Below are 26,232 nucleotides of genomic sequence, written 5' to 3'. Positions count from 1 at the left end.
CCAGGCGCAACGAGCCCGTTCAGTTACCCATGGCAACGGTAGCGGTTCCTCCGCCTCCCAATCACCAGTGTTCGCTTTGCAGTTACCTTTGCCTTTTCCTGGCGCCCCGTGATGACGCAGTGTTCCCTGATTGGCTCTGGCATCGGAGGCGGTGGTGCGGGAAGAGAATTTTGCGAGCTGGACACGTGGTAGCAAAGGAGAGAAACTAGGGAGTTTCAAGTTCCCTGAAGTTGGGAGCTTTGCACGTAAGTACCTCCCTTCCCTACTTCGAATGAGTGGGGGCTGCTGTGAGAGAGTCGCGTCACGTCGCGTCTCGATCCTTCCAGGTTGTGTTGCAGTAACTCTGATTGTCCTCCCGCCATGTCTTTCATTTTCGGGGTCTCCTGGTGGGTCCTGGCTCCTGTAAATCCAGATTCTCCCAAATCGTGTGGCCTCACCTCATCTCAGAGAGAAAAGTGTCTCCTTTCAACAGGAAGGAAGGGTCTGTTTAAGGGTCAAGTTCCCATGCGGAAGTTTTTCTAGATTGTCCAGGATGCTTGGAAGGGTTGGACCGATCTCGAACACCTGAGCTAAGCACTCCTCGAAGTCTGGGATCCCTGGAGATGGCCCATGGAGTGAAGCTAAATCCGTCGTTATTGACTGAGCCTAGGTGTTCCCGGGAACTGTCCATTCTGGGATATGTAGGTTCATAAGGCAGAGTAGAGATTTAGATCGGCAGCTTTGGACCCAGTCATTTTGTAGTCGTATGACCTTAAGAAACATGTCTAATAACTCTCGGACCCTCGGTTTACTCAAATGGGAGCAATAGTACCTAAATCATTAAGAGTGTGGTACCCAGTAAAAATCAGTGTATGCAGAGACCTCTACTTGGAAACGTAAACTAGACTTGAGATTTGTGAAAGATCAGAGAAGCTTTGCCCTCAGACTACTGCACCAATCATAGGACCTGCTCTGTAACGAGTTTTCATTGAAAGGGTGATGGTTGATTAAATTGTGCTACATCCAAGCTATGCAATATCATAAAGTAGTTAGCTTCAACGGGTAAATTAAGCTCAGTGAATGCCACCAATAACACTATAGCAAAATGGAAAATATGACTGAAAATTATGTCTTAACATTACAGTTAGTATGTAAGCATTGCATATGTTTATGGACAAGAGGAGACTTCTAACAGACTACCAGCCTATTAAAATACAGGTTCAAAAGGCTCTTAGTTAGCTCAGTGCACCATATTGTTTAGAAGTCCTTCACACTTTTTCATATGCACGTACAGACAGTGTAGAGTGTGTATTTGTGTGTATATTTATACATATATATATATATGCAATTTTTCTTTTGCAAACAATATGTTCGCCTAAGCTTGCTCTTTTCCCTCAACATATTGAAGTCATCTTCCCATGACAGTCTGTAGAGAATCCATTAAGAAACATTAAAAAAAAAAATCCCTTCTTTCATAAGGGAATAGAGGGAGGGGAGAAATATGTGACAGTGGAGGTGTTAAGACAGGTACAGTGCTGCCACAGGTGCAGGGAATCTTGGTTAGCCCTTGTAAAGGCATGACTACTTATCCTTAAAGTGATTAAGAGTTTTTCCACTAACCATTATTTCCAAATGGCTCTTCTAATGGTTAAGACTTAACCAGGAAGTGAAGTGTGGATGTTTGTATACCAAGAAAAGCATAACCCCAGATATCTTAGAAGAGACTTATAACAAGTGAAAAGGAAAAGGGCCAAATAAAAACCATTTAATACTTTGGAGACTGTTGGTTTGTTTCTTGAGAACTTTGCTTGGAGTAGTAGATTATTTCACTCCAAAAACATATTTTAAAACTATGTGTATGTGTGTATATATTATATTTACATTACTCTGTAATAAAAGCTTTTTGTGTTTGAGCTGCTAGAAAAGAGGTGCAATTATAAAAATACTAACCACAAATTGACCAGTAATTAGGAGAGGAAAGCTGGGTTCAAAGCAGGACAAAGTTGCATGTTATTTTTTAAATATTGATTTCCAGGTAAAATACATTCTGATGCTTTCTTCGTATTTCTTAATATTTGCATTCATCCTCACAATACAGAGAATCACCACTAGCAGTTTATCTATTGGAATACTTTTCTGTAAACCCAATTGTCTGCTTTACCTCGCTTACTTTTTCCTTTGATGCTGTGTCCATTCACTGTTTAGGGTAGGACTCTTAAGAAACCCTAAACAGCAGAATGTGAGTGCATTCCATCAGAGTCCCATACTGTGGAGAAAACCAAGTGCGTATTTCTGTCTAGCTGACCTAGTGAGTTCAGGACAGTAAGCTGAGGACTTTGAATTTCATCTTTAAAGGTTTGGAGATTAAACTTTACATCATATCACAGGAGAACCCATCTCTGCATCTAAGAGCACATGCATCTAAGAGCACAGTGGCTGATGTCTGCTAGAACTAACACAGACCTGTAATAACTGACCTTGGGTGAAGGATGAAGGAAGCTGTTTCTTTGATTGAAGAAAGAGTGGCAAAAGGAGATATGTATATACAAACATTGTGTTACTCTCACTTCAAAGATGTAATCAAAAGCAAAGGCCTCCTGGCAGAGACCTGGTTTCTAGATTCTGATTAATCTCACTTAGCCTCAGAGTCATGGTTGTGGAACAGCAGAGGGGATCATCAAGTTCATGATGAGCTCTCCGTTCAGCGTCTCTGGTAGTAATGGTCAGACTTAACTATTCTCAGCATTTCTAAAGTCTAATGGCAATCATTCATTACCTGGGGTGTTAAACAGAGGTTTGCTAAAGAGTTGTGGATTGTTTTTATCTGAAATTGAGTTAGCTTGACATGGAAAAGCACATTGTCTTATGCTTGTCAGCAGCTTTGTCAGTCCGATTTATTAATAAACTGGAAGAATGAAAGGGTTTGATGAAGAGAAGTAATAATAAAAATTGGTAGCCTTCTAGTCTAAAACTTCATTTTTTCAAACATGCTAGTTTTATCCAATGAAGGCTGTTTCCACTTTTATATGGTCAACTCATGTATATACATTAAACTCTTGACAAAGCTTAAACACTTAGATGAGACAGAATTTTTGGAGTAAGTGGAGGAACCAGCAAATTCTTCTCTTTAGGCCTTTCTGAAAATATGTGGGACAGTGCAGTTTCTTACATTCTCAGATGTGTGTGAGTAGTAAGTGCTAAGTTCTTGCAGTGTTAGTAACCTTGGTCCAGTAAATTTTCATTAGTTCTTATTTTTGTCTCAAAAACCTATTGTTCCTTGTTGGTTGATTCTAATAGAATAATAAGGTTGATTAATTAACCTTAAAGTGAATTTCTCACCTTCATGCTTCCCCCTGCTTTAATTCTCTAGAACTTAGATTGCAAAATACATTCTTTAACTTTGCTATAAATGGTTTCAGAGCTCTGTTAGTTTCAAAACTATTTTTATCACTTGAAATTAGAAGATTATGTGTATTATTTGATAAATCAATAAGAAATACGATTTTGTAAACTGATGACTTGTATTTTCAGTGTTACATTCTTATTAGCCTGTAAATATATTTAATTTTTTGGTATAAACTTCCTTTTAAGTTTTAATATGTAGTAACACATTTTTATAAAAAGTAGCTTTTATATTACCTTTTGTTAAAGCATAACTTTTTTCCCTTGAAAGTGGCTTAGTCATGTCCAACATTTTGTGACCCCATGGACTGTAGCCCACCATGGAATTCTCCAGGCAAGAATACTGGCATGGGCTGCCATTTTCTCCTCCAAGGGATCTTCCTAACCTAGAGATTGAATCTGCATCTCCTACATTGCAGGCAGATTCTTTACCATCTGAGCCACAACGGAAGCTCTCTAATACTCTCTATTTGTGTGGGTTCCAATGAGACTTTTTTTTTTAGTTTTTTTTTTTTTTTTTTTTTTTGATGTGGACCATTTCTAAAGTCTTCATTAAATTTGATACAATATTCTTGTTTTATGTTTTTGGGTTTTTTGGCTTCGAGGCATGTGAGATCATAGCTTCCTGACCAGGGATTGAACCCAAATCATCTGCTTTGGAAGGCAAAGTCTTAACCACTGGACTACCAGGGAAATCCCCAGAGTTATTTTTATGTCTGTATTTGTGATAACTTGAAATAATGAAGGTTGAGTCATAGAAAATTGACCAGCCTTTCCTGAAATACTCATATCTTAAAAAAAAAAATTTTTTTAATTGGAGGGTAATTATTTTATAATATTGTGTTGGTTTCTGCCAAACACAATTCATGTTTAACATGAAATCACTTATTGAACCATATAGAAAGCAGTTATTCTTATTTCCAAATTCCACAAGGATTAATTACTTTATTTCAATGTAAGAATTTATGGCTCCCAAGAAAGGAATATTTGCATTTCTGAATATCTTTTAACTCATGATAGATAATGCCTTATTTGGTAAAACATCTTTTAAACAATGGTTGACTTTCAGTGTGATTTAATATCGTGCTTAAGGGGATAGGATCTAAGGTTGGAACCATTCAGAGAGCCATGTTAATTTATCTATTAATAAAACTGGGTCTTGCCTAACCTGCAAAAATTTAAGAGGATATAGTGCTTGCTGTAGAGACACTGGTATTTCAGAATGCTGGATATCCAGTGACAGTTTGCAGAATGATCTGCCATGCCTGGTTACCAAGTTTTACAGGGCATTTAAGGAATTGGAGCCTGGGATTTGCTTTACTGAATAATAAGACAATCCAACAAAGTAATTGACAATGTTTTCTGATTTTTTTCCCCCCTGTGTATCTGTGGAATTTAGAAAGTGTATCTTTTTTTTTTAATCAAATATTTTTCCTTTCCAATTGTAAAAGCAACTTTGCTTGTGAATTGCATCGATGTGCCACAGTTTCTCACCTCTATTTTTAAAAGCACAAGGTTGGAAAATAATCCCACTTCTCAGACATAATCTCTGTTTATTTGTTCATATATATTCTTCCATGAATGCATGCTCAGTTGTGCCTGACTCTTTGCGACCCCGTGGACTATAGCCTGCCAGGCTCCTTTGTCCATGGGATTTTTCAGGCAAGAATACTTGAGTGGGTTGCCATTTCCTTCTCCAGGGGATCTTCCTGACCCAGGGCTCAAACTCGAGCGTCCTGAACCTCCTGCATTGGCAGGCAGAGTCTTTACCACTGAGCCACCTGTGAAGCCTATATATTCTTCCATATGTTTTAATAAACAGCGGAATGCTGCTTTGGAACCTGTTTTCTTCATTTAATTACGTGTTAGGAAGATTTACTATGTTGCCTAGTATCCTCTCAAATCAGAGAAAGAAAAAATAGGTCAAAACAGTATTTCTTAAGCAGTGTGACCTTTCTGTATACACATTTTCAAAGCTGAGAGTAAGCCTTGGCTTCAGAATGCTCTTCCCATGATTAGTCTTTACTTCCGTCCTTCCATTTGTTTGGTTTTCATCAGCTGAGACGAAACTTCCCTGATTGAATTTAAATATGGTTGATGTCATCATATTGCTCTGTGACTTTGGGAAAGGTACCTTATTCTCTCTGTCATTTCCTATCCCCCTATTCCTGATATCTAAAAAAATTCTAGACTGGGAAGTATATGAAACATGATATTTATTTTTCTGTAAGTTGCTTTCTTTCAAAAATGTTTAGCCTTTGGCCGTCATGGAACTTCTGAATGTAATGTTCTTTTCTTATCAGGACTTAGAGGAATCCCTTTAAGATGAAGCTAAATCTTACCAAGGTGGTTAATGGCTGTCGCCTCGGAAAAATAAAAAACCTTGGCAAAACAGGGAACCACACCATGGACATCCCAGGCTGCCTTCTATACACCAAGGCTGGCTCCGCCCCTCACCTGACCCATCACACGCTGCATAAAATCCACGGGGTTCCTGCCATGGCTCAGCTTACACTATCTTCACTGTAAGTATGAGACCTGATCAACATGTCAACTTTAGCAGCAGCTTGGTTACCTTACTAAGTTGAAGTAAAGAGAAAGACTTTTTTTGCTTCTGTATACAAAATGTGTAGGCTTTTTATAGTGAAATCAGAAGAGAGATATCAAATATTATACATCATCTGACCATAACATGGAAGGCACAGGCTGGACCTACATGTTAGAGCTGCTTCGCTTTTCCATACCGCCTGCCTGGCCGCTCCCAGGGGTGATGGTGCCCATAATGCCCCATCAGGGCTAAACTTGGGACCGCAGGGCTGTCTTCATGCACCAGCCTCAGAGTTTCCTGTCTCTGCACATGTACTTGCCAATTCTACTCTAGAGTAACAGAACTAATAGAGTGAGGTCATTTTGTGTCATGTACATACTGACCTTATCCCTAATTGAAAAATCTGCTATTTGATCAAATAACTCTGCAAGATTGTATTAGTAACAGTCATTTTAAAGGAACAAGGGGAAGAAGAAAATCTAGATATTCTGAAGCCCTTGATCTTTGCTAGGTTCTCTTTCTCACAGAGCCACTTGCAACTTAAAGACCTTTGTCCTGGCTAATAAACTCAACCTAATGAGTGGGGACTCCTGAATATGTGTACTTGGTGTTTTGAGACTACACTTACTGTCATGTGGCTCATTTGGCTGAGGAGAGGAGGCTTCAGTTGTTGCATAGAGTATCTGTAGAATGATTCATTATTATGTTACATATTTTTCTTTTTTCTTATAGGGCAGAACATCATGAAGTCTTGGCAGAATATAAGGAAGGAGCTGGAAAGTTTATAGGTAAAAGTTAATCAAGTTATTTGCGTGTGCCTTCTGGTGTATTAATTTGGAGGTTGAAGATGCTTTTTGTCTTTTGACTCTTCATGTATACGGTTACTCAACCATGAATATAATATGCATTTATTGAGCATCTAAGAATAGGCATTGGGGATTCAAAGATGAGTAGGAAACCATTAACTGCCCTAATGAAACTCAGAGCCTAGTTGGCATTAAGATAAACAGATAGTTCTAATAGAGTGTGGTGACTGCATTTGCAGGATCGGGAGTAGGTACATGTATAGTGAGAACCTAGAGGGAGGAACATATAACCTGCTGTAGAGTCCATGTGAACGGAGGTCAGAATAGAGATCTCGTGGGTCAAGGAGGAGTAGGAGTAAGCAAGGTTAGGAGGCGGGTGTAGTGGTGGTGGTCGACAGGTTTGGGCTGACGCTCTAGGAGGAGAGCAGAGACCTAGAGGTGAGGGACTGCATGGAACACACCTAAGACCCAAAGCAGGCTTGTCATGTTTGAGCCTAAAACACAGCAGAGGATGAAGAGTTTATATTCACCTATATTCTGATATGTTAATATTGTCTTCTGTTCCAGAAATAGGATTTTAAATGCCAGTATATATGTCCATTTATTTATAGGAAAAGCTTAGCAGTGATAGCCAGAGAACCAACTCTTCTCCAAACAGTTTTCTTCTGAAGCTTTTCCTCAGTGTCTGGGACTCACTTAAGTGACTGAAAATCCATTTCCATTGGTTATTCAGTCTTGCTGTTTCTGAGGGAGACTGCATGATGACTTGGTTGTCACAATGGCCTGTAATCTCCGTAGAGGAATTTATATAATACCATTTCCCTTGATCTGAGACCAATTTTAAAAACTGGCTTTAAAATATCCAAGCATATAATTAAGTGAAAATAGCTAATATAAGCTTTCTAGAGATAATTATAATAATTGAAATTGTAGAAAATAAGGTGGAGAACTGCAGAGATTTTTGTTGTTTGCTTTATATTTTTGGTCTTCAGCAAAATCCTGTTTTTTTCCTATGAAAATGTGGCATATGAAATTTAGGTACATATAATTACTGAACATTTTTTTTAAATGAATGTCTTTTTGATTAAAAAAACCTAAGAAACTGTCATCTTGAGTCAGTGAAACTTACTGAAAAGGAGATCCATTTGCATTGTCCTATCATTTTTCTATAATTCTGTCCCTAGGGACCCATGATGTAGGCTCCATTTATTATTAATAATGTTACCTGTTGACTGTATAATTTCATCTTTCCAGTAGCAAGTTCACCTTGGATGGTACCTTATTGAGAATGAACTTAATGTTATTTTCTTCAGAGTAAATCAAGTAGGGTCAATATTTCATTAATCACTTTTCATTGTATCATGCTTCTGGTTATACATTTCCTTTGTAGCAACTCAGTGTCATTAGACATGAATGTTTAATTCTTCTTTTGGGTTTGTAGGTTTCAAAATAATCTTCATTCATGTTGACAGGCCTCCTACAATTCTAAGGTTGGGTGTGGGCAATTTACTCTGTTTTAGCATTACTTTATCTGCCCTGCTGGATATGAAGCCACATTATGAAGCTGCTCTCAGTTACAGCACTGTGTCATTGCTGATGGAAGTGCTTTCAGGGGTTCTTTTTTGTTTATACAGGCATGCCAGAATCGCTCTTGTACTGTTCCCTGCATGATCCAGTCAGCCCTTGCCCAGCTGGTTATGTAACAAATAAGGTATGTTCTCAGAAGGTCCTTCAAGGCTGAAGCTTTGTCTCAGGAAGTCAGCCCATTGGATCCCTCAGATGCCAGGATTCCACTGCCTGGGATGCTGACCCATTCCAGATCCCTTTATGCCTTCTCTTTGTTTGTATGACTATAGTGGGATGGTGTGGTTTATAGGGCAGCCCACGGATGAGTTAAGGTAAGGAATGTATCCTCAGCTTTTTTACTGTTACCAAAAATTTGGGAGGAGAGAAAGGTCAAGTACATGCCCAAAAAAGAAATTGCTATAATGGTAGACAAAAAAATAGTCTTTTGGTACCGTGCTTTATTTGCAGTTTTAACAACCTCAGGAAAAGTAGGGGAAGTTGCTGATGAGTGTTATCACATGTATAACTATATATAGTAGAACTTCAGTATAATATTGCTGTTTAGAACAGAATTTGAAAAATCTGGGTCCATAGCCAGAGATTTTAGCTAGTCAAAAACAGTATCTAGAGGACTTCATTAAAAGTTTTAATCTGAGATACGGCCCCACTGCATTGTCCCAGAGGACAATGTTATGGAAAGACTTCAGTATATACTGCTACTTCACAAACATAGTTACTCTTTTCTTCACCCACTTTATTGATATCAACAATGTCTATTAATCTTACCTAGGATACCTTTTTTTAAATTTGTCTTCTGTTTTACACTTCTTTCTATTTTGTAATTTGAATTCAAAAGGAAATATTTTGACCTCGATTATTCCATTTATAAGGGAGAACGGATTCATTCAAACAGTGTTATGCAGGATGAAAAAGATTGTATGTGGTCCTCCAATTACATACATCTGTTCTAAGAAGAGAGACGCTGTAGGGGAAGCAGTAACCAAGGGAACATACAGAGATTCTTGTGTACTGTGAGATTTATGTCTTTGCATATAATTCTGTATCTAACTATGTCTAATGAGTGAACATTCATAATGTGTGAGGCCCAGACTGCGTATGGACCTAACAAAAGTAGAAGATATTAAAAAGAGGTGGCAAGATCTTCACAACCCAGATAATCATGATGGTGTGATCACTTCTGGAATGTGATGTCAAGTGGGCCTTAGGAAGCATCACTACAAACAACACTAGTGGAGGTGATGGAATTCCAGTTGAGCTATTTCAAACCCTAAAGATGATGCTGTGAGAGTGTTTCACTCAATATGCCAGCAAATTTGGAAAATTCAGCAGTGGCCACAGGACTGGAAAAGGTCAGTTTTCATTCCAATCCCAAAGAATGCTCAAGCTGCTGCACAGTTGCACTCATCTCACTCGCTAGTAACGTAATACTCAAAATTCTGCAAGCCAGGCTTCAACATTACGTGAACTGTGAACTTCCAGATGTTCAAGTTGGTTTTAGAAAATGCAGAGGAACCAGAGATCAAATTGCCAACATTCGTTGAATCATCGAAAAAGCACAAGAGTTCCAGAAAAACATCTATTTCTGCTTTATTGACTATGCCAAAGCTTTTGATTGTGTGGATCACAATAAACTATGGAAAATTCTGAAAGAGATGGGTATACCAGACCACCTGACCTGCCTCCTGAGAAATCTGTATGCAGGTCAGGAAGCAACAGTTAGAACTGAACATGGAACAGACTGGTTCCAAATAGGAAAATGAGTACGTCAAAGCTGTGTATGGTCACCGTACTTATTTAACTTATATGCAGAGTACATCGTGAAAAACGCTGGGCTGGATGAAGCACAGGCTGGAATCAAGATTGCCGGGAGACATATCAATAACCTCATATATGCAGCTGACACCAGCCTTATGGCAGAAAGTGAAGAAGAACTAAAGAACTTCTTGATGAAAGTGAAGGAGGAGAGTGAAAAAGTTGGCTTAAAGCTTAACATTCAGAAAACAAAGATCATGGCAGCCGGTCCCATCACTTCATGGCAAATAGAGAAACAGTGGAAAGAGTGGCTGACTTTATTTTGGGGGGCTCCAAAATCACTGCAGATGGTGACTGCAGCCATGAAATTAAAAGACGCTTACTCCTTGGAAGAAAGGTTATGACCAACCTAGACAGCATATTAAAAAGCAGAGACATTACTTTGCCAACAGAGGTCCATCTAGTCAAGGCTATGGTTTCTCCAGTAGTCATGTATGGATGTGAGAGTTGGACTATAAAGAAACCTGAGTGCCGAAGAATTGATGCTTTTTGAACTGTGTTGTTGGAGACTCTTGAAAGTCCCTTGAACTGCAAGGAGATCCACCCAGTCCATCCTAAAGGAAACCAGTCCTGAATATTCATTGGAAGGACTGATATTGAAGCTGAAACTCCAATATTTTGGCCACCTGATGCAAAGAACCGACTCATTTGAAAAGACCCTGGTGCTGGGAAAGATTGAAGGCAGGAGGAGAAGGGGACGACAGAGGATGAGATGGTTGGATGGCATCACTGACTCAGTGGGCATGAGTTTGAGTAAACACTGGTAGTTGGTGATGGACAGGGAAGCCTGGCATGCTGCAGTCCATGGGGTCGCAAAGAGTCGGACACGACTGAGCAACTGAACTGAACTGAGCGGAAACATTCTGTGTGAGGCCCAGATTGTGTTTGGGGCACAACTGTGATATTAGATACTTGGTTCAGACAAATATACAATGGTGTGATAAAGGCTATCTTTTTTATGAAAGAAATAAATACAAATTGCTGATAGAGCTTATAAGAGTGAGCAATTGATTTTGCCTAGTAAAGTTTGGGGAACATAGTAGAGAAGATGGCATCTAAACTCTTACGTCTTGAATAGTATTTTACCAGGCAAAGAAGTAGGGGAAGGCCATCTCAATCAAAAGGAACAGTGTGTTGAAAGACAAAAAAATCAGTCTGTGGTGTAGTCAGAAACAGCATGGAGTGGAAGAGAGAGAAAGACTGGGATTCTGGAAAAGTAGTCACAGAATTCTTGGGCGATAACTGAGAAGTTGGCTTGAATGGACATTGAAGGACACTATGAGCTCTCAGGTCCTTAGAAAATTTGGAATATGGTATGGGAAACCTCTTTACCCACCATGTCTAGAAGATTGAATTGCCACCATCTCTCCAGCTGTAAAGAAGAATTGAATTCAGAATTGCTTTAATCATTTTATTATTTTCTTTTTATTTGCATGTTACTCTTGCTAATTCGTCTCACCTTGTTCCGTGGCAGTCAGTGTCGGTGTGGGGTGTTGGAGGACGAGTAGAAATGACTGCCTCCAAGTTCATGGCCATTCAGCAGGCCCTTCAGCCAGACTGGTTCCAGTGCCTTTCGGATGGAGAGGCAACTTGCGATGAAGCAACTTCCATAAAAAGAGCCAGAAAGTCTGTTGACCGATCACTTCTCTTCCTGGATAATTGTCTGAAGCTACAGGAAGAGTCAGAGGTAAAGCCATACCACTCACCAGGCCTTTCTCCTGGTACTCTAGCTAATTTACATTCCGTGATACCGCCCTTTCTGCCCCTCCTCCTGTTTCTTGCTCTTTACTTCTTGGTCTCTTTTATTCTCCTGATTTTTGCTTCTTCTCTGAATGTTTTATTGCTCTTTAGGATGTCTTAGGCTCTCTTTTTATCCCACACTATATGTTCTCTCTGGGAAGCTCCCCTTAGTTTTAATTGCTGAAAATTCTAAAATTGTGTGTATGATCAAGATCACTCTCCTTAGCTTCAGAGTTACACAGCCACAGGCCTTTGCTATGTTCTCTCACTAGACTGTTCCTCTCATGCACCTCAGACCCAGGTAACAAACTCAGTATCTCCTCTCCTCACACCTGCTCTTCCTCTGGCTCTCCTTCAGCACTGTTCTCCCTGTGTGACAGTCCCCAGTTCCTCTGCCCAGAGATTTGAGTCTTTCAAGACCCTTTTTAGTATCGAGTTAATATTCAGTTGTTCACTCCACCCTGACTCCAGTTCCCTACGTATGTCTGGAAAGTGCCCCTTCCGGCTCTATATCCTGAAGGCATAGTAACCTCATCATCTCGTGAGCTGGGGAAGATGAAGCTGTCGCAGTGAATAAGGGACCTTGATAGCAGAGTTATAAAGCTGGAAAGGAAGGCATTCATTAGGAGAGAGCAGAGGAAGTGGGAGAATAGGAGATAGCGATCAGAGGAGAGACTTTTAGTGTCTGGTCGTTTGTGTAGAGGAATCCTGAGCCACTAGCAGGCCCCACTGTGGCAAAGCACATGGAGTTTGAGAAAGATCATTATTTTGAGTTTGCTAATAAAAAATGTACTTTGGCTAATCAACTTAATATACATGAACTAATTAGAGGAAGCTTACTTGTCATTCTCTTAGAACTCTCAGTATCTGAGTAAGGGTTCAGAGTGGGGACATTGCTGCGGCTCTGAATTGTTAGCTCTGCTAACAGTTATTTGCTAGCAGTTGTTTTCGGCCAGTAATTATCCTTGTAGGATGAGTAAATGTTTGGATGAGTAGAAAGGAGGACAGGGAGATGACAGAGTGTGATTATTAGAAAGGCCAGATGAGCCTCAAATCCCTCTTGTGTGTTGTCAGCCACACCATTTCACATTATTCTTGGGGGCTGGGCAAATGCTCGGGTCCCTCTCTGTACCCCTTATGCTGTTGTCTTGATATGATTATTGATAGTGCCCTCTTTTACTCTTAAGTGTGTTCTATTTTAGACAATACAGTTATACTTTTTTTAAATTTACTTATTTATTTGGCTGTATCGGGTCTTAGTTGTTTTGCACATGGGATCTTTGGTTGTGGTACGTGAGCTTTCTAATTGTGGTGTTCAGGCTTAGTTGCCTGGCAGCAAATGGGGTCTTACTTCCCTGGCCAGGGATTGAACCTGTGTCTCCTGCATTGAAGGGTGGATTCTTAACCTCTGGACCACCAGGCAAGTCCCTAGTGGTTACACTTCTTATACCCATGAAAACGAGTTCCTAGATGGGGCTGTGCCAATGAAAATGAGTTCCTAGATGGGGCTGTGCCAATAACGTAAAGGAACAGGCCTGTGTAACTGTCTACTTTGTATGTCTGCAAGCATCTTTTCCTCTGTCTGTGATTTTTTCCTCTTATCCATTGAATCCTCTTATTCTGAATGCCCTTAAGCATTGAAGCTCCTCAAGATTCTGTCGTCAGCTTTCCTTCCTTCTGCATGTATTCCCGAGGCCAGGGATGGTAAATAAGTTTCATCTCAAGGTGCTCAGAGCAGTGCACAGTGCAGCAGGGTGAGGAGAGTCTCTTGGCTGTGTCTAGCGTGGCAGCAGGCAAGGGGAGTGGCAGGCCTGTGCCAAGCACCTCCTGCTGTCTAGCCTGGGCAGTCGCACCAGTATATACATTGCCCTAACTTTTATTCCGTATCTTCAGTGGCTGATACCTCAAACTCAGAATGCGCAAAACAGAATAATCATCTTCCCTAACCCTCCACTGGTGTCCTAGGATGTCCTGTCTTGGCTCTTCTCATCATCTCCCTGGACATCTGAAATAGGAGCCAGGAGTCATCCTATTTTTGTCCACATCCTTTCCCCAGGAAACTCAGCAGTCAGGTTGTGTTGAGTTGTTGATTGTTCTTCCTGACGAGGTTGCAGATCCTCTCTCTCCTGTTCACTCCATCGCTACTGCCTCAGTCAAGATCCTCTTTGTCTTCCCCAATGATTCAAGTCATCTCTACTCCATCCTTTAACCACACTCACCCTCAGTTCACTCTCCACACAGGAGCTTAAGTCTTCTTTCTGGAGGAATAGTCTGATTATGTTCCTCCCGCTTAAATCAAGAAGCAGGATGAATATAGCCTTTTAGCCTCTTTATAGCCTTCCAGGCTCCCTTCCCACCCACTTCTTCTATCGAAAGCCACTGTTGATTGGTATTTTTCCTTGTAAACCTTATTTTTTATAGTTACATACACATAATTATTACATATATGCATGCCTCTGGTTTTTATTACATGAATATGATCATCTTTTCAGGAATTTGCTTGTTTTTATTTAGCAATGTCTTGAAATTATTTTCCTGTTAGTGTATATATTACTATACGTTATGCTTTCTTTTTAAAACAACTGTGTAGGAAGCCATACTATGAACATATTATACTTTACCTAAGCCTCTACTCTATTGATGGATGTTTAGCCTGATTCCAGTTTTTCATTATTCTAAACATCTTTGTTTCATATGCACCAAAAATAAACTTTGGTGCATATAAATAAATGTATTTGTAGGTGATATTCTTAGAAGTGGAATTTTAGAATGTATAAAGATAAAAGTATTGACATTTTGGTAAGTGTTGTATGTTTGCCCTAGCAAGAGGCTGAACTAATTTTTATTCTCTGTAGTTGTCAGGGTATGTAAGTGCCATTTCTCTAACCCTTTTACCTCCACTATGTTGCTTTTTATCTTTTGACTTTTCTGTCAGTGTGATGGGCAAAAATGGTATCTAATTATTTCCAGGTTTCATTTCCTTGTGAGATTTAGTAAGCTCTCCGGATGTGTTTTTCTGAAGTTCATATTCACATATTTGCCTAGATGTCTGTAGGGCTGTCCTTTGCTTAGAGGATTTGTTGGAGCTTTGTCCATGGTGTAGACATTTAGCTATCCCTCCAAAGAGTAAGTTCCCCTTTACCTTTGTTGATAGTATATTTCACTAGGGATTTTTTTAATGTTTCTGTGTTCAATTATGTCTGCCTTTTCCTTTTCCTTCCAAAGCTTTATCTTGCTTTGGAAGGCCTACCTTATCCCAAGAGTATAAAAATACTTAATCTGTTTTTCTAATACTGTATAACTATATCTTTTATGCTTAGATCTTTAGGGCTATCGGGAATTTATTTTTGAGAATGGTGTACAGTACTAATTTTTGTTTTATCTTTTTCCAAATGGGCAGTCAGTTGTCCCAGCCAGTGTCACAGTTCCTAGTATTATTTATAACTAAGAGATTTTTTTTTCCCCCCCAAACTTTAAACTTTTTATTTTGTATTGGGGTATAGCTAATTAACAATGTTGTGATAGTTTCAGGTGAACAGCATAGGGACTCAGCCATACATATATATGTATCCATTCTCTCCCAAACCCCACTCCCACCCAGGCTGGCACATAACATTGAGCAGAGTTCTATGGGCTATACAGTAGGACCTCACTGGTTATCTATTTTAAAGTTAGCAGTGTATACGTGACCTTCCCAAAGTCCCTAACTATCCCTTGCCCTGGCAACTGTAAGTTTGTTTTCAAGGTCTGTGAGTCCTAAGAGACTTAGAAGTAGCCTAGAGTAGACCAGGAGAACCATTTCTGCAAATGAAAGCTGTTGCTTTTGTTCTTTTCCTCTTGTACCTGCCTGGTGTGTGTTTAAGCTAAAGCATGACTGCCTATGTTGATTGTCTCAGTTTCTCTTCAGTCTTTTCTTACCTCGTTAAATGGCTTTCAGATTGTGTTCTTTGGAACCCTAAAGGTTCTCAGGAAGGAGAGTGTGCCATCCCCCTGCATGCTTCAACTGAGATTTCATCTCTCCAGGGGGCTTCTGCTAACTAATGCTCATTTAAACAGAGGTCTCCACTACTGGAAACAGTTAAAAATGTTCAATCCTTTCTCACCTTAGGTCCTCCAGAAAAGTTCGATCATTGGAGTGATCGAAGGTGGAGACGTGATGGAGGAGAGGCTGAGGTCGGCTCGAGAAACAGCCAAGCGGCCTGTTGGCGGCTTCCTTCTGGATGGCTTTCAGGGGAATCCAGCAACCCTGGAGACTAGACTGCACTTGCTGTCATCAGTCACTGCAGAGCTGCCGGAAGACAAACCAAGGCTAGTGTTCAGGAGGATGCAGGCCAAGCCTGGTGGGCTGCAGAATGTGCAGTGTAGTATGCAGTCTCTACATGGGCGTGTCTTTTGATGTTTTGATTATGTTCTTTCTGGGCTGAGTCTGCTTGGGGGAGTTTCCATCAAGACCGTCTTGCCTTTGATTTTAGAATGTGGGCCAGAGAACGGTGCCATGTGAGTTAGTTTGTTTGATTCTTATAAGTGAGGGCAAGTGTTATATTATTCCCCCTCATTCTTGTGCCAAATATAAATAACATTCTTTATCCATTATAACCTGGGGACAAGTAGAAAGTCACATGGAACTCTGGCCTTAATCACAGAAAGCTGAGGACAGATCTGGGATCCCCAGTGGAATGAAGACGGGTTCTATCAATAAGGACCTTTAAGAGGTTCTTAGATTTGAGGCAGGTAGTGAGGAGGAGTATTTTTTGAAATCAAGGGAACTGGCAACCTGAGTGGGGCTGGCTGTTTCCATCCATCGCAGGATTTGCTATGTGCTGGAGAGAAGAGTGATCCGCAAGATTTTAAGGCAAAAAAATCCGTAAGTTTCTGCGTACAGCTGATGTCTTACCAGACTATCCACATTTTTTATTTTTTTTTAAAAGACTGTAGTCTTTTATCCCAGTTGGTATGAATATTCATGCTTTTTTTTTTTCCTGGAGCTACATTAAGAGGTTTGATTATGGGGTAATTCTTACACCCCTCGGGCTGATGAGTAATATTATGTGTGCTAAGCTTAATCACTCAAGTTGTGTCAACTCTTTGCAATCCTATGGACTGTAGCCCGCCACGCTCCTCTGTCCATGGGATTCTTCAGGCAAAAATACTGGAGTGGGTTGCCATGCCCCCCTCCAGGGGATCTTCCCAACTCAGGGATCAAACCCAGGTCTCCCGCATTGCAGGCAGATTCTTTACCTGCAATGGTCTGAGCCACATGGGACACCCTGAGTGATATATATATGTATATAATTTTACTACTTTTAAAAAAAAAGTCCAGGTATAACGTGTAGTTAAGTATATGGATTTTAGGCATGCCCTGATGAATTTTTATTCCTGTATATGCTTGTAAACACCAGCCAGAACAAGATATTTCCAGCACCCCAGCCAGCATTCTCCCCACCCTCGCCCCAGTTTTATCCTAGTCCTCTGTGTTCGTTGCTTTCCCTCCTGTGCTTATTTCATTTGGGTGCAGATGACAATTCAGCACTAGTATTTCTAGTCATTTTCTGGACTTCTTTTGAATTAAATGCTCACAGATGTCTGTTACTGGATTTGAAAGCTGGGATTGTTTTTCTTTCTCTTAAGTGTGTAGAAATGCCAGCTTCAGTTGGAGAGGAGTTCTAAAAACATGACATTACTTGAAGGAAACTGTAGTCAGAAAAACCAGCATATATTTAAGGGTTCTGGTTGTTTAATATTACATAAGCCTTTTTTTGGACTTCTTTTAGAAATCAGGGAGTCTATAAGCTTTTCTCTGCCAGTTTATAAAAGGGACTATGAGTAAAAAAACAAACATAAAAAATAGCAGCCAGCCAGCCCTGATCTATTGCATTTCCCCATCTTGTTTTAGTGGCAAAACCTAGTTGAATATTATTAACACTCTCAGAATGCATTACCTATTGCCTCTAGAAATACCATCTCATTCCACCATGCAGACATTTTGTTAATGGAGAAAATATAGAAGAAGCATAAAGAAAGCTAACTAGTTTCTTGGATCCTGTGGGCAGAGTTGAAATTTCGAGAGTAAGAATTGCTTTGTAAATGGAGCTATGAAGAATACAGTAGGTAAAGATGTCTTTCTTGAGCCAACAATGAAAAAGAATTATAAGCAAAGTACAGTTAAAACATGGAAGAGTATTTGAAGAAAATAAAGCACACAGCTTTACACTAAAAAAAAAACAATCATATGCAGTGGATAGAAAGGCTACAGAATTAAGTCCAAGACTCTGGAGATTGTTTCAGAAGGGATGAGGGAGAAAGAAAACTAACCCTTACTAGCTTCTCTTTGGAGTCAGAAACTACACTCTGCTTTTTCAAGTACATCATTCATTCTCACAGTCAGTCTATGAGATGTGTATTCTTGCTTTTGTTTTTAAAATTTGGAAAACTAAAACTCAGAGAGGTTAAGAAACCTTCCCAAAGTAACACAGCAAGTAAATGAATGGCAGAGTTGAGATTCCAGTCCAGGTTTCTGCTGCCAAAGCTCTGTGGTCTTTCCACTGCACCTCTTTATCTGCTGCCTGCCATGCTAACCATGATTTTCATTATTATTACTGTTAATGCCTTCTGGAAAGACTGATTTCACTCCTGGCGTTGTCCTCATGTCACTGTATGTATTATTTTCACAGGCTCATCTGTGGTGTTAGCCGGCCAGATGAGGTGCTCGAGTGTATTGAAAGAGGAGTGGACTTATTTGAGAGTTTTTTCCCTTATCAAGTGACAGAGCGGGGATGTGCCCTGACTTTCAGCTTTGATTACCAGCCGAATCCTGAAGAGACATGTAGGTCTTTTGAAGTTAATCTCTGTGTCACCCTTAAATTCTTTCTATTTCCTATCGGCTTTTGGCTTGAGTCACAAACCAGAAATATGTGCATACTGTAAAGCCAGCCTTTTATAAAACTACGTCTTTGTTTTTTATCTGTACACCCTGGCATGTTGGCACACAGAACCAGGCACTTAATACTACACACATAGCTCATCAATATTCGGAAGTGATTTTTGTAGGGAGCAGAACCAAGAAAAACAAAACCTCTTCTATTAATAGCCAGAAAAAAAGAACATTCAGAGTGAATGAATAGTGATGAAAATCTAAGAAAAGAAAACCTTTGAACTGCTTGGTAAAAGTTAATTCATTTTTTCACAAAGGAGTTCTTCTCTGTCTTTTGCAGACGTCATGCTAAAATACAGGGAGTCTCACCCTCTCTGATCTTAGTGTTACTTTGCTTTTTTTTCATACTGAGATGTGAAAGCTGTTTTCCTCTGCTAATGTTGCTTTGAAGCACTGCCATTTGCTTTTATTGTTTAGTTATTCAGAAGTCAAGAAAATCAGTTTCAGATTCTAATGTTTAGCTGGCAATAAAAAAGGAACCAGGATATAGACTTAGGGTTGGGGTCCCTTGAAGTGTCTCTGCAGTGTTTCAGGAGAGTGTTGTGGGCCCGTTTGCCCTCTGGCCTTCAGAGTGTGCTTTCCTTTCCCGCCTGCTGCTCCCCTTAAATTTGAGTAGGGTCAGAGACTTCTTTAAAGGCTCCTTTTATTCCCCATAAGTGATGAAAATTTCATTCAGGATTTGTTACACTTCTGTAACACAACTTAAGCAATAATCTAAGTGGAATTACTTCTGGAAACAAAATCAATCAAGTTGATCAAATTCTTAAGCAGAGGAGACCAGGTTTACTATCTCTTAGACAGACTAGAACATATGTATATAGATAGGTGTACCATAAACACTTTATAAATGTTCATGACTTCATTTACAAGTGAAATTATTTCTGCCAGCACATAGGTGATTGTTAGTCATTCTGTACTGTGAATACGCAAAGCTCTACAGAGAACCTGGTATTGAGTTCTTTGGAACAAACAAGTTCCTTTTGGGCCAGAGAAAGCCAGATTTCTTCATGATTGGAAAAACTGAGTTTAAACATTTTTATGAAAGTATTATTATGAATCATATTTGTGTATGTGCATACTAAATTGGGGCTTTTTGCCAATTACAAAGTGAAAATTCCACAAGAATTAGTTGCCTGATGTAGGCAGTAATTTCCCCAGTGACAAGGACTTTCCAAAAGCCAGGGTTTTATTATGGTTTTCCACATCAGCATGCCAATAATGGCAGCAAAATTAGAATAGCCGTGGGCTCAATGCTTAGGTTACATCGCTTTTTCCTTTCACCTGGGCGAATTTACCTTCCTAGGACCATCTGCCCATTTTCCTTGGGCCTAACATTGTTATTACTCATTCCCAGAAATACTTCTCTACTTGCACTCTGGCTGGCTCTTTGCATAGTAACTAGTGTTTCTCTTGCAATTCCAGCAATGTTCTTACTTAAAGCAAAGAGTTCAAGGGAACAACTCAAATTCGCATTTAATTCTGGATTAACTGAGTTCCCTGGAGGGCCAGAGTCTCCATATAGAATACATAAATTAAAACCATATTCTACTTTTAATCTGTAATATAGGCAGTTACAAAGCCCAGTGAATTTGCATGTACATTATGATAAGACATGACTCCCAACACACAGGCACACACATTTATTCTTTCCCTCCCCCTCTGTCTTACACACACACACACACACGAACATACACACACCCAGCTGGTTTTTAAGAAATCCTTCCTTGAGAGTAAGATTATAAGATATACACTTGTAACCATGTTTTGCTAGACATAGTTGAATGTCCAGGTTTTGATACTATAGATTACAGGTCAGTGATCACCTTGTTACATGTTCCTTTTTTAAATGTGTGTGCATTTCCTTAAGTTAAATTCTAAAGAGTGGAATTACAGGGTCAAAGGACCTGAAATAAAAAAAATTCTCCCAGTGGCCCCTCTTTATCTGATCTTCATTCAAGACTTCTTTTTGGTTTGTCCTCAGTATTACAACAAGATGGAACACAGGAAGAAATAAAATATGTGGATCAAACAAAGAAAAGTAAAACAACCAGTTGCAACCGAGAAATGACATCATTTGAAATTAATCTGAAGGAAAAAAAGTAAGGATTGTTTTTTTAAATTTGATTTCTGTCTTTTTAATTTCAGTCTGTTTTAAAAGTTTTATGTAACTGTTCCCTTCTCAGTTTATGAGTTCATAAAATATTTATAGTTGGACATTGTTTGGGCCTTCTCAAGTTCATTGCCAGCAGAACTCTTTTTTTCTGTAGATGAATTTGTGTACTTTGTCTTGTCAGAAAACTGAGGCTTGATAACTAATGTTTTAGAAGAGCTGTCAGGAGGATTAGACCAAATCCATTGTTTGGTGTTTCTTATGATTACTTTAAATAATGACAGTGTAAAATAAGAATTTCAAGATAAAATACAAAAAGATTTTTAAATTTTAAGGAATTTAAGCCATCTTGGTTATATACAAATTATAAATCTTAAGTAAAGTATTTGCCTCTATAAAGACTAAACTAAGATATCTTGTAACTTTGTGTTTGGCCAAAAGTGGAAATTATCAGTGAACAAGTGAGTAGTTTTTCTGGAACTTGGTATACTTATTTTGATGCTGGGGTATTTTTGGTCTTATGTAAAGGGACATTTTAGGGACTCAGACTTATTTATTACTATCTAGTAATAGTACAGACTTGAAAATTTATGAAAGAATGTGAAATTCCTAGTTCTTCTTTCTGTAGTGACTTCTCGATTGTAGGTCTGAAATGCTGACATTTACCATGTTTGACTTATTGAAAAATAACCAAGGAGGTTCATTTCTGTTTTTAAAAAGCTAGGGTGATATAAATGGTTACTACTAAAATTCCCTTTACATTGTAGATATCATTGGGAACTGCTATATTTATCAGCAATAGACTTGAAGCTTTGGAGATTTGGCATTCAGATTGTGGTTCTGCTCATGACTGTGTGACTTTGGTCAAGTCACTTAACTTCCTTTAAATAGCTGATAAAAGATAGTGCATATAGTGCTTAGCATGTGCCTGTCTGTGTCCTTTACTATATTAAATCATCTAATTCTTGTAACAGCTCTATAGGTAAGCACTAATAAGGCATTGTTATTACCTGATTACATTTCAGATGAGAAAACAGACCCAGGGGGAGGTTAAGTGACTTTCCAGAGTTGTAAAGCAGGAAACAAGCCCAGTCATTGTAGCTCCAGAGCCTTCCCTTTTTGTCCCCTTGGCCAGTCTTCATTGGTAAAGTGACAGGAAAGATATATGTCTCCACGGGTGGTTGCAGAGATTAAATGAGACAGAATATATAGAAGTTTTTTTTAAACTGCAAAAAGCTATGCAAGTAAAAGGTCATACCGTCTCTTCTAATATTATAGTTCTGATGGCAAGTGGGAGAAGAGTGTCATTCATCAGAACCGCGTCTCCTCACATTTTTGTGTGCCTTTACAGTGTGACTAACCATGCTCAGCAGGAGGCAGCGAGCATGTGACTCTGCTGCTGCTCCTTGGTAAGCCTTGGTCTAGGAGGCTGTATCCATCAGAGCCGGACTTCTGAATCTCCTGGCCCCCTGCGCTCTCCATTACCTTTTGACTACATTGCCCTCTTCAGCAGGTGCCTGGCACTACATTTGCTAGTCGTGTTACTAACTGTTGGTTATGTGCCAATAGAATAGGTGGTCTGGGTTCTCAGTTTCTTGTGGAATATCATTGTAACTTCCTTCCTCAGGTACCAGGAGGACTTCAGTCCTCTCGTGAGAGGGTGTTCCTGTTATTGCTGTAAGAACCACACTCGTGCGTACGTCCACCATCTGCTGGTGACGAACGAGCTATTGGCTGGTGTCCTGCTTATGATGCACAACTTTGAACACTACTTTGGATTTTTCCACTCCATCCGGGAAGCACTGAAAAGTGACAGACTGGCTCAGTTGAAAGAGCTCATCCGCCAGCAAGCCTCCTGAGACGTGGCACCCAGTCTGACTCTTCACGTCGAGCCTGCACCACAGTTGTGATGTGGGAAGAAGAGAGCCAGAAATGATCGTAACTTTTAACTTTAATCACTTATATTTGAGAATGAAGTCTACTTAAAGTAGGAACATCTGTACTGAGCTCTGCCCACATGAGGCTAAAGAGACTTCTTATGACTGAAATGACCTAGATTGATCAGAAGAAACTGAAACATGACCTTTCATATTTCTACACTCTTTTAGTCAATTGAGATTTGTTTAGTCAAAGATAAGCTTTAGATATAAGAGGACAGCCTTGAAGTGGGGATGATGAAAATCTGAGGGTTCACTGAATTGGATTGGAACTTGAAGGGAGATGATTGGTCATAAGTCATATGACCTCTGTGGATATGTGCCTGCTGACCAAGAGGAATCTAGCTGATTCAAGAGTTTTCTTCATTTTAATCCTAATATTCTCAGGGGCCTCTTTTGGATTCTTCTGCCTCCCAAGCTGTCCTGGCAGTGCAGTCAACCAGAAATGACTCTTGTGACTTCACCAGGCTCACATCTCCATGGAATGTGGAGCTCTCACATTGCTCCAATGACCAGTTGACACAGGGCACACTCTTCATTTGACCATATGGTCTTTCTGTGACTTGCCTCCCTAAAGTCACCACAGTTGCCTATGTGGAGCTGAAAGTGCATTGCAGCTTTCATCTGGTCATACAGATCCACTGTGGTCTGCCTTTCAGGCTCATTCATAGTCGAGCCACTTAACTGAAGTTCCATCACTTGGGGAGATTCAGTCACCTGAATCTCCCTGACGGGAGCCCTGGCCTGGCTGTTAGGGGATTGGGTTTAAGTTACTCAGCTGTAACACTTGGGCATATATCACTTAACCTCCCCATTCCTGTTTCCTTCTCAATAATGGGGAGAGGCATAGTGAAGAGTGCTAGATGAATGTCTAAGATTCCATCCAGCTCTTAATATTTGGGGAACAAGAAGTTTTAGATTAGAACCATAGCTTTACATGTATCCTTGTTTATTGATCACTATTGGCTTGATTTAAAATACAGTGGTATCAGGAGTTAGGCAACAGTAGAGATATTTGAGAGCCTAAAAAGAGGTTTGGCCCATGGATTTTAAAGTGGTTGGTAAATTGTCATCCGCAGGTCGTGAGGCTAGGAGGGCCTTCCCTGATCACATCTCCTTCTCTGAATTTTTTATGCCCTTGTCAAAGGAATGACATTCATGTTGATGATATGACAGGTGATTTTTATTTAGAAGTGCTTTTCTATATTTGTCAAGTTTCCTGTAAAAATACACATACGTGTGTGTTTCACACATAGTTTTTATAAAAACAACAGAACCAAAAAGATGCCTTTGTTTTGTTTGTAGGGGTATAAAATATTTGTTTTATATTCTTATGCTGTATTTTTCTCTTTGTTCATTTTAGTGGGCATTACTGAACATTGTTTTTGATTATTATGTGGTTACTATATTTTTATATGTTGGGCGCCCATCTATATGGTCTTCTTTTATTAGTGGTTTAAGAATGTATATGAATTCCAAAGTTCATGAATTTCAGAATTCACAGACACTTCCTGTAACCTCTCCTCCAATGAATGGCAAGGGTACTTACAAAAGACAGAATTTCTATTCTCAAGAATCTTCTTGTTTTGAAATATATTGGATTGGACTTGTTCATATGTTTATAGTCCTGTTCAATGTCAAGCCCATTGTTGGAGGAGTATTAATAAATATCCTAGAATCCATATAAAATTTATGAGCTTTATTTGTATTCAAAATGCTGAAAATTCTACCCAACTTTGTCCATTTCTCTGGGTCTTTTTCTTATTAGCACATTTGAAAGAATATTTCTTTCCTTTGAACTGATTAAAGTCAATAACCAATAAACATTTTTAATTAAAAAAATACTAATCTGGTTTCTTATAAATAGTGATGCATCTGTTAAACAAAACATTAATTTCCATGGTACCAGAAATGTTCTCCATTAGAAAAGAATTTTTCTACATTGATTCCATGTGTAGTCATTGTTTTTAAGTGTACTCACACTAAATGCAGAATCCAGGAAAGAGATTCAGGGATGCACCTGTCTTTTTACATAATCAGAGGCCTAAGGCTATGCTAGCACATAATAAAAATAATAGTAATAGCCACAGTCTATGGAGTATTTTACTGTGCCAGGCACCTTAGTAAATGCTTTTCACACATATCTCATTGACTCTTACAGCATGGCTGTGTGGTGCTGATATTATTCCTAGCTTGAGTTTCAGGAAGGTTGAGTTGTCTGCCTGAGGCCTACCAGAAATTTCTGGAAGGTTGAGTGGTTTGCCAAAAGTCTGCCACTAGTCAGCTCCCAGGTTGGACTTGGCTCCATCTGACTAAAACTCAAGTTAACCATTGCACTAGCCTCTTCCTGGTGGCTTGCTCCTGAGTTGAAGGGGCTACAAGAAGGACTGAAGAGAGGAGCCTTCTGGCCCAGGGGGCTTCTGGAGCTTTGCTGGAGCTCAGTCCTGGCTCCCACTGCTCCACTGGGGAATAGCTGGCACTGGCCTGTGTGGCCCACAGTACCATGTTGACACCTATCGGTCTGTAGGTACTTGATGTGAGTTGCCATTCCATGTGAGTTGCTAATTTGCCCAAGCCCAGTTTGGGGACTGTAATCACACCTTGAACGATATTGAGCGGGTTTGGAAATGATAGCTTCCAGTGAACAACGTCAGATTTGTGATCTCCAAAGTTTTAGCTTCGGGACTGGAGACCAGGCTTGACCACACAGGGCTCTTGTGTGGCGGAAGTTTTATCAGTGAAAGGGGACAGAGAAAGTTTCTGACATAGACATCAGACGGGGGTGGAGAGTGCCCCACTTGCTAGTCTTTAGCACGGGAATTATATACTTTATAAATTCGTTACTACAATAAATCAAAAGGATGTCTTAAGGTTGTAAAAATTTTACCAGATCCACTCCCACAATTTACATTCTAGGATAACAGCATTAGAATTTAATGATAGAAAAATCCTACCAGACCCACTCCCATAATATACATTCTAAGATATCAGGATTAGTCAGAAGGTTTTCAGGAAGGAGAAACTCCTCAAGCAGGATACGTTGTTGTTATATAATCCCTAGTACAGAGTTTAAACTGAGTTGTTTGTTGTATACCAGACCACCTGACCTGCCTCCTGAGAAATCCGTATGCAGGTCAGGAAGCAACAGTTAGAACTGGACATGGAACAACAAACTGGTTCCAAATAGGAAGAGTAGTATGTCAAGACTGTATATTGTCACCGTGCTTATTTAACTTATATGCAGAGTACATCATGAGAAATGCTGGGCTGGATGAAGCACAAGCTAGACTCAAGATTGCTGGGAGAAATATCAATAACCTCAGATACACAGATGACACCACCCTTATGGCAGAAAGTGAAGAAGAACTAAAGAGCCTCTT

General features: G+C 39.7%; 1 protein-coding gene across 1 annotated transcript; it reads left to right on the top strand.

Annotated features, from left to right (window-relative positions):
- The first annotated feature begins 129 nt into the window (after positions 1–129).
- QTRT2 (queuine tRNA-ribosyltransferase accessory subunit 2) lies at positions 130–24,685 on the top strand. The gene is made up of 9 exons (XM_061167167.1): positions 130–245; positions 5,685–5,906; positions 6,662–6,717; positions 8,370–8,446; positions 11,609–11,821; positions 15,983–16,182; positions 18,546–18,697; positions 20,787–20,904; positions 22,543–24,685. The coding sequence occupies exons 2-9, from the start codon at positions 5,707–5,709 to the stop codon at positions 22,772–22,774; spliced, it is 1,248 nt and encodes a 415-aa protein (XP_061023150.1). The 5' UTR covers positions 130–245; positions 5,685–5,706; the 3' UTR covers positions 22,775–24,685.
- Positions 24,686–26,232: the final 1,547 nt, after the last annotated feature.

The sequence above is a fragment of the Dama dama genome, chromosome 19 (assembly GCF_033118175.1).
Source record: "Dama dama isolate Ldn47 chromosome 19, ASM3311817v1, whole genome shotgun sequence".
Taxonomy (NCBI): Eukaryota; Metazoa; Chordata; class Mammalia; order Artiodactyla; family Cervidae; genus Dama; species Dama dama.
The sequence above is the reverse complement of the archived record's forward strand: the minus strand, read 5'-3'. Positions and strand labels throughout refer to the sequence as shown.

Excerpts from the sequence above, each read along its gene's own strand:
- QTRT2 (XM_061167167.1), top strand. The coding sequence starts at position 5,707 with ATGAAGCTAAATCTTACCAAGGTGGTTAATGGCTGTCGCCTCGGAAAA. Across the intron at positions 5,907-6,661 it reads CAGCTTACACTATCTTCACT|GGCAGAACATCATGAAGTCT; the intron begins GTAAGTATGAGA and ends TTTTTCTTATAG. Across the intron at positions 8,447-11,608 it reads CTGGTTATGTAACAAATAAG|TCAGTGTCGGTGTGGGGTGT; the intron begins GTATGTTCTCAG and ends GTTCCGTGGCAG.